General features: G+C 33.0%; 2 protein-coding genes across 2 annotated transcripts in view; one reads left to right on the plus strand and one right to left on the minus strand.

The window, feature by feature from the left end:
* Positions 1–509: 509 nt before the first annotated feature.
* LOTGIDRAFT_228074 (hypothetical protein) lies at positions 510–5,235 on the minus strand. Its single transcript, XM_009045822.1, has 6 exons — positions 5,058–5,235; positions 3,489–3,619; positions 2,465–2,592; positions 2,039–2,161; positions 1,516–1,672; positions 510–1,068 (listed from the first exon to the last, which is right to left on the minus strand). Exons 1-6 carry the CDS (start codon positions 5,129–5,131, stop codon positions 938–940), a joined length of 744 nt encoding a protein of 247 aa, XP_009044070.1. The 5' UTR covers positions 5,132–5,235; the 3' UTR covers positions 510–937.
* A 397-nt stretch (positions 5,236–5,632) lies between these two features.
* Positions 5,633–12,083, plus strand: part of LOTGIDRAFT_102899 (hypothetical protein) — a gene marked incomplete at both ends in the record, with an annotated part of 36,729 nt that continues 30,278 nt past the window's right edge. Inside the window, one exon of the mRNA XM_009045823.1 lies at positions 5,633–5,722. Coding sequence (XP_009044071.1) covers positions 5,633–5,722 — 90 coding nt within the window. The remainder of the gene's footprint in view (positions 5,723–12,083) is intronic.

Here is a 12,083-nt window from a genome sequence, read left to right on the forward strand (position 1 = left end):
GTTTGATAGCAAATATTTAGACGCATCCTATTCATTCATAAGTTAATTGATAAATATGGGCTGTAGTAAAGTTGAAAAATGCAGTTACTTCCCTTTCAACAACAAATGTAGACCAAGATTTTAAAAACCTGTCCTGCACAGTAATCAGCAATATGAATAGAAGTCTCTGACGTGCAGTCTTCTGTCTACAACATCAACATATCTTTCGTAGCACCTGTGCAATATTAAAAGTAAGACTGGATGATAAAGGCTATATGTTTAGTGGTCTTCCGTTGTTTTGTTCTTTGCTTACAAGACGTGTCAAATCAGTAAACCCCGCAAAGGTATAGTGTCCGATACAAGATTATTGATACAGTAGTACCAGCAAATCATGTTCTCACTGTGTCCTTGTGTGTTGACTTCAAATGTTAAGATTTTCCCACACTAGACCTATTCTATTTGCAGCTCAAGAATTAAAGGCTTTTACATAGCTGAACAAAATGTTGTTGTGAAATCATTAAGATTAAGAATACTGAAAATAAGGCAATGGATCTTATCAGACTAATTTTGAGAGTTCTAGTTTTCTACAAACAAAAAAGGCATTGAAATGATGCTTCGGTATGATGCAGATAAAGAAAAAATGGAAATCTGGACCCAATTAATATCAAATCTTACATTCAAAATTCATCTCAGTTTAATTCTAAACATTAATTTACCCGCTTGAGATTTTGAATTTAGGAATTTTTGAGGAACTGTGGTTTTTGTCACTTAAAACGTGATAAAAGTTTACAGCAAGTCTAAATTTTCAAACTTATATATCATAAGATTTCTCAATTGACAACCCTAAACCACTTGATAGCTAAATACATATCTCTACATATATTATATAAATAAGATCTCAATAGAGAGGGTTTAATCTAACTAATATCACAGAGTCTGCCTTTACCATTCTTCTTTACTAACGGAACCAACGATCTAGGATTGAGCGCCGACCAGTCCTTGGCACAAGTTCGTCACCGCGAACATCTTCTAATGTATATGGTTGTCTGTTGGTTTCGTTCCATTCTCTTTGAAATTGCATCAAGTCAACTGTGAAAAAGAACCCAAATAATTTATTATCTGGTATCATTGGCTAGAGCTTATCTCTTGTTGCCAACATGTGTTTCTTATATTACATCCTCAGCAGGATAGCTTTTGTAAGGAATTGTAAGGAAAGTAACTTTTGCCAGGGATTTTGACATAACTGCTAGATTTTTTATGACTTAACAAGCAAGTAGTGATGGGCACTTCCATTTGAAAACTTATAAAGATAGCCAAAATAGATGGTTAATTAACTGTTTAAGCATTTGTAACTTTTTTGAGTTCGAAAGACTGTGCCCAATAAAAATCCCTCAATAAGCTACTCTACTTGCAATATTTTCCCTTATGCACATGCTCGTGTTCATTCTCTCAATTAGGCACAGAAAAGGAAAACTTAATTTCTTTAGCTACTTCTTTTGCAATTTCCAGAGAAAAAAAATGATATCCAATTCTTACCATCATCAAGATTATTTAACCTTTCATTGGTTTCTCTTCTACCGTATTTATCAGTTGTAGTCCGTGTAACATGGGATCTATCATTTAGATTTCTCACTACCTCTTCCTCTTCAGTCCCATCTGGGTTACGAATTGTTCTTCTTTCTTCAAACTTTTTCTATTAAGAAAGAATTATGGTAACTTAATTTTTTGTGTTCTGTAGTTTAATTACATAAATGTAGTTATCTCCCTTTAACTAAGAACCGGGTTGTGATAATTTGTATTATTGTAAAACTGGTCTACAGCCGTCCTTCCCCCTTTAAAATTCTGTATCATTTTACATAGAGGAATAATTGCCTGTTAGACCCCTTCAATGTTTCTGCAGACCCTACACTAACGATCGTGCCACTGAATATGTTCCAACAACTAAGTAAACACTAAATCTACAGGCTTTTTTTGTCTTTTTTGGAGTAATATAGCTTGGGGATTTGAACCAAACCATTTGTCATTTATTGCCCATTTTAACCTATTTACATAAACTTACATTATTTCCATCAGAGATGCTGAACATGGTGTACGATTTTCCACAAGAATAAGTTCCACTCTCACCTGATGGTACATTAAAATCTCTCTCCCAGCGGGATGGACTGTTGAACATTCCGTTAAACTGTAAATTAGTTGCAAAGAAACAATTAGATATTGAAAAGACATTTTTGGGTCCTATACAAAAAACTCGTCTTCAACGGTCTCATTCTAATGATGTTCATTGTAACCAATTTAAGAGTGCCAAGAGGTTTAGACCAAGGACCAGCTGGTAGAACCTAAGTTGTTATCCTTGTAAAATATACTTGTTTCTTTCTTTCTAAATTACTTAATTTACCATTGATTTACCCACACAATAAACAAGAAACTAAACATAGAGATATTCATTTGAATCAGATTGTGATAGAAACTAGTGTTTAAAACCTACCAATGATCTTCTGGGTCTATGATCAGGGATAGCTGGCACATCAAATCTTCTATCATATTTCAACATGGCGTCCCCTGGACTGTGAGATGAAAACCCATCATCTAATGCTGACAGTCTTCGATCATTGTCTATAATAAATATATCCAATTATTAACACTATGTATGAGCTATATGGCTCTCCGAAAAGGAATGTCAGGTTGACAAACCAAATACATTTGTACACATCTTTAGTTAAGTAGACTTTTCAGAATTATATTAAGATGAATAGGACAGTCATGTCTGTTAAAACAGTGTTCAAAAAAGTGTTAACCGTTTACAATACTTTTAGCTTTTATTTGCACCATCCAAGCCCAATAGATGTTACATAGGTCACCAATATAAACCTTTTAAACCCTTTTAAAGGGACAGGTGAGCCCTTTTTTTCGACCAATCATACTTTAGTCACAGAAATGGGAATTTTTTGCTAAGCCGATCAGTAACAGTGTTCACAGTTCACCGTCCAAATTTGACCCTTCAAATCCATGTGTGTTCAGAATTATCTGCGTTTGAATGTTAAAATGCCGATTCGTCAATTTAAAATACTCTGTGATATTTAGAAAAAAGACATCTATAGAAAAAGTGAGTAAAATTCCTAGTTTGAAGTATTTTAAAAGAAATTATGCGATTTTCGTACATTACTTTTACTTCTGAAGACTACATACTTTCAAGAATAAAATCAAACGCACAAATTGGCACATCTGTCCTTTTAATGAACAGTTGGATTCTCTGCAAGGGATGTCAAGTTGACCTTAATCAGCTGTATAGTTTGATTAATGTGTAAAAACCTGCTAGTAATATATTACGACTTACTTTTAAACTAGCTGTGTTATACGTTGTTTCGGTGAAGGTACAAGACCAACAGATGCCTGATAGAAACTTTGAATGGTGGAAATTGATGCTATCAGTGTCCCCGATACATATAAAAATTTTAGAAAACTTCTTTATGATCCCTACTGTTATAAATGAAAGAATAAAAGAAGCTCACCGAAATGGGAATTAAAACCTCTCCCACTTCCAAAATTTCGGAAAGCATCCTCCATTTGTCTGTTCATATCTTCCATGCTTCTTCTCATCTCTTCTTGTACATTTCCAAACACATCATCCGTGTGGCCATCACTGCAAATCAAATAGAATACAGTAGATTGAAACCAGATGGATTTTAAGCCTGAAATTTCCACAGGTAGGGAAGAGGTATGCAACAGATTTCCACTCCCCCAGAGGTGGCAAATATATTTGCTGGGATACCGAAATTCTGTAATAGATTTCCTAGCTGACAATTCAAAGGTTTGTATTTGACATTGGTCAGAAAAAAAACTGAAAATATTTCAGTAGGCCCTACCTTTTTTTGTGGACAAAAATTTGGGATGAATTTGATTCAATTTGATGGATGAAAAATAAAAAATTTGACTAGGCCCAAAAAATGAAGTTTTGCTAGTACCTATCACAGACCAGATAATTTTTACGGCTATGGCAAGTTTTTTGGGAAATTCTAGGGCCTGAATTTCTTAGGTTATCAAAATAACATTTACAATTCACCCCAGGCTTTTTAATCAGTCATAAAATACTGCATGCTAAGGCTATTAATACTAATCTATATAGAATCCTCTCAATACCAAATGCCTGTGATTTATAATGTTAACAAGCTATCAATGACTATTAACCTTCTAATATTATCTTATTATCAATTAATCACAGGATATACTAACTGTTTTCACTAATCCTTTAATCACATCAATTTATACAGTTATTATCTATCACTGGGACTTTGCTGGTGTATAGGCAGTTAGAAAACTTTTGGCAAATGCAAGTCTTATATTGCTTTCAAAACTAATTAGACTACCTATAAATGTAGTGGATTGCTGGTTGTTTATGTTTAGAATTTTCTCTGCAAGTATGATTAAGTACCATGACTCGACTTTTGGTCTACCACAAGCAAATTTATGGAATAAAAGTGTGCTACAACAGATGACAGAGGTTGTTAGCTATGCACAGCCAAGCAAGCACTTGCTGTGGCAAATTTATTAGATAGGACTACTATCTACTTTTAGAATATCAATCATTATATATCATTAAAACTTCTCTTTACTTTGCATTTATATTTGAAGTGTAGGCCTATCCTAGAAACTTGCTATGTATTGTAATGCAAATTTATTACTCACTAACTAATTGTTGGGTCTTTTGTTTTATTCACAAACAAATATTAATATGAGCTATTCATAATGTCAGGCCCATAACAATTAGACATTATAAAGAAAGAAACACAAAAGGCACCGAATAATAGAAATTTCCAGATAAATAACGGTTGATGTGAAATACCCCCATGAGTGTAGACAATTTACCATCTTTGCTAACTCAGTAAAATTATGATTAATTATAAAGAAAATCACATTAGAGTTGAGATAAAGAAAACAGATTTAATTTTGGCCATTAAAAATTCAAATCTCTGAACATAAGCAGTCTTTAGAACACTGAGCTAACCAGAATACAATACAGGCAAATGGCATTACATACCAACCAACCTTTTTTCAACTACGAAAGTAATTTAGTGACTTACTGAAAACGACTTCTGTGTCCAAACGGACGACGGTAGGACGACCAAAAATCGTCGTATGCATCATCACCTCTCATTTTTACAAAATATTACCACTGACAAAGATTGAAATCGGAAACGATTGGAAGAAAACAGCAAAATATGTCCTGCTAAGTTACGTCAGTTTCGCTGTAAACAAGAAAATGGAAGTTTGGGATGGGAGCAGGTCTTTAAAAATCTCAATTTAATGAATTTTTTGAAAGTTTTTGAAGAATGTCAAGGCAAAGATAAAAGTTTCTTTTTTTAGCCATTTTTAGACTATTTTTTTGAAACACCAAGGAAAGTTTTTTGATCTTCGTCGAACAACCAAACCATAGTACAACTGTTTTTATACAAGATTCAATAATCTCTCCATTTAAACTTTGACATCAACCCCTGACCTTGTAAAAGGTCAAAGTTGAAGTGTGAAAGGTCAACTGTTAAAGGTTAAAGTTGAGAGGTAAGATTATGTCTAGCCATGAAATGAATACAAGAATATATTCTACTTTGATTGTGGTCGCTCTTTCAATACAGTTGTGAAAAATAAAGTTTTAATAAAAATGGATTTTAGAGAAATAGCAGAAAAAACAGCCGACATTTTAAAAGGGTACTTAAAAGATGACAGTGGATGGGAAGTGGCTAAAAAGACGGTAAAGTTAGAATTTTGATATTTTTGTGGAAGGGTTATTTGGTAGACATTGCCAAGAGATAATGGAATACAGTTTAACATTGTGTAACAAAGTGCTATTGATAATAAATCTTGATCATTTACTACATAAATTTTCAGAAATTGATATATTTTCAATTCCCTATGTTGGATCATAATTTTTTTCAATTCATTTGAATGATACTTATTTATTTTCATTGTGAGCATACAAATTTTTTTATATGAAATCCGCAGAATTTGAGGCATATAGACTAATTTACATATTTTTTAGGTTTATTGTTTAGATTATATTTTTGTACAAAAAATTTTGACAGACTTTTTTTACTTATAATTTATATGGAATCCGTAGAATTTAAAAATATCATTTTTAAAAAATTGTAAGAAAAAATTAAGATATGGGAGTGGTACTCATTTTGATATTAGTAAGCTGACATTTGACATTTAGATAGTGACAAAATAAAACATGACAGTTTGCACATATTTCCAAAAAATATAAAAAATATAACTGTAAAAATGTTTATAAAAGGGAGAAAAAAAAATTACTGCGAGATTTATTTTCCATTTCCCCTATGATAAATTCAACAGTTTACTGTTAGCCATAAAAATATTGACAACTTTTAAAATACCTGGCCTATTTTGACACCTTTTTCGTGTCAAAGGACCAACATTGACGTAATGTTGCCAATAAAAAGGACATAAAAAAAACAGGGCAAGGATTAAATACCACATAAAGAAATTTGAAGTTATAAAGATACCAAAATACATGTAGTTATTAGATATGTGTTGGTATGTGGGGGTACGGATGTGGGGGTACTGTTGGGGGGAGGGGGTCTTCCCCAATGATACCCCCACCTTATTTTTAACAAATTGATTTTTATACGTTTCGCCCCTAAATATATGTCAAAATGCACCAAATCAATTCCATTTTCTAGAAATTTTCTTGGGAGAACACTTTCAGACGCTCCTTGAGAGACTATGACACATCCACAGATTTTGAATTTCAGCCTCGACAGTCCCTCCATTACATCAATTTGTCCTCTTTTTGTACCCCCAGTCTCTGGAGGATGCCACTGCCACTGATAATTAATGCTCAATACTAAATACATATCTTTATTTCAATGGAATATCAAAACTATGTGAACTCTCTGAAATAGATACTGAGTGGACATTGCAGTGACAACAATCATGACAACAATGATTGTTGTGACAAAACTATGTGGACTCTCTGAAATAGATTCCATGTTGCCAAAGACAGAGTGGAAACAGGTGTTCTAACAAAGGGGTCTTAGTAGCAACACCCACAAAATGGGTCTCATAGTAATAATAAATTGACCCTAAATACAATGAAATACCAAAACTATGTGAAATCTCTGAAATAGATGCTGAGCTAACATTGCAGTGATACGGTGCACAAAAAAATGACGGTTTCATTTGTGACAGGTGTTCTATAAAACGGTTAGGATACCCTGCCCTACTAATAAAAGTCTTTGAATGACTTTGCTGTGCTGTACTGAGAGTTTTAAAATGACTTTGCTGTGCTGTACTGAGAGTTTTAAAATGACTTTGCTGTGCGGTACTGAGAGTTTTAAAATGACTTTGCTGTGCGGTACTGAGAGTTTTAAAATGACTTTGCTGTGCTGTACTGAGAGTTTTAAAATGACTTTGCTGTGCGGTACTGAGAGTTTTAAAATGACTTTGGGTTGAAACAGATTGTGTATGATACTCCATGTTATTTTAGGCAGAATGATTTGTTTCAATGTTGTTATTTGGTTTCTGAACCAAGATGGTGGATGTCAATATTGACATGAAGATACAACCTCTATTGTTTTCACATTTCATTTAATTTGGCAGACGAATTTCATGGTCAAATTTTTCAGCTATTTTTATTGTCAACATAGCAGATGACATGGTTTTGTCATGGACTTACAGGCTAATACGAGAAATGGATAGGAGAGCGTGGGGATGGATTGATACAGGTGAGATAGTTGAGGGGAGGGGAGGATATATTTCATGCAGACATCAAGATTATCCTGAAGGTTTTAAGTAGGTGGGGCAGGGTTCAAAGAGGTAAAGAGGTTTAAGGGAGAGTCAGGTGGTGGGGAGTGGCAGTAGAGGTGCAGCTGAGTCAGATTTGGAGCAGGAGCTTAGGATATTTTATATAGGCACTTAAGCATCCAATCGTTGGCTCTGAAGGTGGTAAGCAACTAGGGGTAAGGTGAAATTAGAGGTACAAATGAGAAATGGGAATTGTAGGAGGGTATAATTTATATAGACACTAAAACAGAGATCAGGTTTTTGTCTGTATTAGAGATCTACAGATTAGCCCTGAAGCGAAGACCCTGAAGGTGGTATGCCGTTAGCATTTGGGTAGGGGTGGGTGGATAATTAGCCAAATGAGTGTGGGGGTAGTAGCTCACATCAATCATAGCTAGTTATTTAGTAAAATCAACAGCCCTGAAACTAAGCCTTTAAGATAATAGAGAGTAGTATTAGTTATATATTGAGGTTGTATTGTGTTTGATAAGATTGATTATGTAGGAAACAGATTAAAGTTATTAAGTTAAATTTACCAATTGCTAGAGCTTTAAGGGATCTAGTCTTCGAATTATCGGATTTACCAGCTTAGAACTTTAAGGGATAAAATTGTTTATAATATTAGCTGATAGAGCTCAAATGTATATACATGTCTAAATATTTGCTATGCTAGTTGATAGAGCTTAAATGTATATACTTGTCTAAATATTTGCTATGCTAGCTGATAGAGCTCAAATGTATATACATGTCTAAATATTTGCTATGCTAGTTGATAGAGCTTAAATGTATATACTTGTCTAAATATTTTCTATGCTAGTTGATAGAGCTTAAATGTATATACTTGTCTAAATATTTTCTATGCTAGCTGATAGAGCTTAAATGTATATACTTGTCTAAATATTTTCTATGCTAGTTGATAGAGCTTAAATGTATATACTTGTCTAAATATTTTCTATGCTAGTTGATAGAGCTTAAATGTATATACATGTCTAAATATTTACTATGCTAGCTGATAGAGCTTAAATGTATAGACTTGTCTAAATGTTTGATTTTTTGAGCTACATTAGCAAGTATTAAGATGAAAAAATTAATGACAAAATGCCTTTGATAGAGTCACAATATTATAGTACTATAAGTATTTACTAGTGGCCTACTTGTTAGTAATAAAACACTTCAAGTTTCATTCATATCTTTAGTACTTTAGTACTTTTACTTTCTGTTCTCTTGTATTACTTTACGATGAAAAATGTCATTTTTAACAACACAGCATATAAGATATAGGATAATGTCTCACTTTGAAAGGATGATTGTACTTTAGAAAGGTGTTTTATTCAATTTTAAATATTTTTCAATCCACCACGACCCCCATTTTCCTCTTTTTAACATGGATTGTGCTATAGCCATATATTTTTACCTGTTGTACTGCTATTCCTTTTGAAAGTACTAACTAAAAAGTTTTATGGAATAGATAACTTATGTTGAATTGTGGAACAGACTTTTCAATTAACAGATACTGCGATGATTGAATCTAATGTTTTATAAATAGAAGAGAAAGCTAATGATACTGTCCTAGCAAATTTTCCCTTATTGCAAACTGCATGCCATTAATTATCCATATTGACCAAGGAACCGAAAATTAGAAATCATAGTCACTTAGAGAGTTTCTTTTATTAAACAAAATATTTAATTCTGGCCTAACAATGTTTCATAACAAACGAACTTACAGGAAGTAAGAGTAACTTCCTATTATCCTAAATAATAATAAAAAAACATAAAAACATTTTTCTTTGATTTATCAATCAATAATGCATTAATTTGATTGAAAAAAATCATCAACCTGTAACGAAAATATCGAATAGCTCTTTGATTCGAGAGTTGCGTTATCACGATTTTTTTACTGTCAGCAGATTTATTATTAATATTGATTTTTGGGTATTTTTTATGTCCTGATATTCCACAGCATGATTCTAATCTAAAACTGACTAATGCAATTTATCATGCTTTTTAATTTTTTTATGAAATTGCTATAAATAATGAATATTAGATATGAATAGACTTCTATTTTCAATATTTTCCATGTGAAACTTATTGTTCTATGTGAATAATGAATATTGATATGCAAAAAGTTCAAAAACTGAAAATTATTTGATGTTTCCCTTGTCAATGATCAAAATATTACTATCATCAGTGTTCATTTGTCTGGGACAGCGATTCCTTTTATAACTTCCCACTCTTAAAGATGGGTTCCCTTATTTGAATTTATGAAAATGAAAATGCTAATACTTATATGAATAGAAAGTAGATGTGTTCTAATGACTTGGAAAAATATCAGTTTGTCTCACATGTCCATAATTAATCCCTAATTAGCTAATTTAGGAGAGAATTACCAGCAAAATTCGAATGATCAAAAAAGGTCATTTAAGATTGGTTAAAATTCTTAATTATATGCAATAAGAACAAAAAATCTTGTTACTAGGGAAACTCAACCATTATATGCTTTTGTCAAAAGTTGAATTTTTGGGGAAAAAGTTGCTTTCTGTTCTTAGTTTAAAAACTTCAATGAAAGAATAATCAACTTACAATTTTTTGTCAACAGATATTTTTGGAGAAACACAGATCCTTGAGAGAAAAAATTAATCATTAGATTGAGATTTTGTGAATTGTGTGTGTATTTCATCATGAAATTACCTCAGCTCTTAATACAAGATTTACCTACTTAAGTGAAACATGGTAGAATTATGTGATATTTTGCAGAGACAATGTGTAAATTGATGAACAGTTGAGTTGTTTCCCAGGATAGAAACTGAAGTGGATGTTTTTTTATATTTTTCATGGAGACAAGTCTACTGCACCTTGTACAACTTTGACATTTAATTTAATCCCATTTTGGTGAGACAAGCATGCCCCATGGCCTGTCTTGACCTCTCATGTTTAAGAGTTTGAGTGGAGTAGACTGGAGCTCTAGTTGGCTTTAGATTGTTGACTGTATTTACCAGTCTTATCAGACTGTTGTTTTGACTGTATTTATCATTATTGTCTGTCTAGACTGTTGATTAAGCTGTATTTACCAGGCATAGCTGACTAGAGCTTTAGATGATTGATTTGGCTGTATTTACCAGCCATTTCTGACTAGAGCTCTAGACTGTCTATTTGACTGTATTTACCAGTCATGTCTGACTAGAGCTCTAGACTGTTGATTTGGCTGTATTTACCAGGCATAGCTGACTAGAGCTTTAGATGATTGATTTGGCTGTATTTACCAGCCATTTCTGACTAGAGCTCTAGACTGTTGATTTGATTGTATTTACCAGTCATGTCTGACTAGAGCTCTAGACTTGTGATTCAGCTGTATTTACCAGTCATGTCTGACTGAAGCTCTAGACTGTTGATTTGGTTGTTTTTACCAGTCATGTCTGACAAGAGCTCTAGACTGTTGATTTGATTGTATTTACCAATCATGTCTGACTAGAGCTCTAGACTTGTGATTCAGCTGTATTTACCAGTCATGTCTGACTAGAGCTCTAGACTGTTGATTTGACTGTATTTACCAGTCAAGTTTGACTCCAGCTCTAGACTGTTGATTTGGTTGTATTTACCAATCATGTCTGACTAGAGCTCTAGACTGTTGATTTGGCTGTATTTCCCAGTCATATCTGACTAGAGCTCTAAACTGTGGTTGTATTTACCATTCATGGTTGACTTAATCCTTGTGATATTTTGGATAATGATGTTTAAATACATCTTTGAGGAGGTCTGTCCACAATCTGACCAGGGAGAGTAAAATATTCAAATCGAGATCAATATAAATTGTTTAATGAAATTAGTTTTTAGTAATTTCCTGATGATTTATCCCCATATTTATGTCAAAAAGTCACTTTTCCCCGAATTTTTAGCCAAACTGGAACCCTGGTGGGTAAGAAGGCATATCTGTCTAACCGTTGTATTTTAAAAGGGTGTAATGACACAACGCAATCGCCAGTATTGAATGTCAGTATGTAATATAGTGCAAGTTGTCACGTTGTGCTGAGACCGACTGCCGTGATGTTGACAATTTACACCTTGATGTATTTATTTGTTAATTAAGATACAGGTGTGAAAAGTAATTAACTAACGAAGTACAGGTAAAACTTGATGCAAGTCTTTCAACCTGGTGATGTAAAATAATATCTGTTACATTCCTTCACAAACTATCATTTGTCTCATTGTTCGTCTGTTTGTTTTATTTTTTAAGAAAAATTCCAGATCTCTTTATGTTTATTTTTTTGTCATTTTTGTTATTAAGTTTGCAACAATTTTGAACAAATCTCAAT

Source organism: Lottia gigantea (assembly GCF_000327385.1).
Source record: "Lottia gigantea unplaced genomic scaffold LOTGIsca_1, whole genome shotgun sequence".
Taxonomy (NCBI): Eukaryota; Metazoa; Mollusca; class Gastropoda; family Lottiidae; genus Lottia; species Lottia gigantea.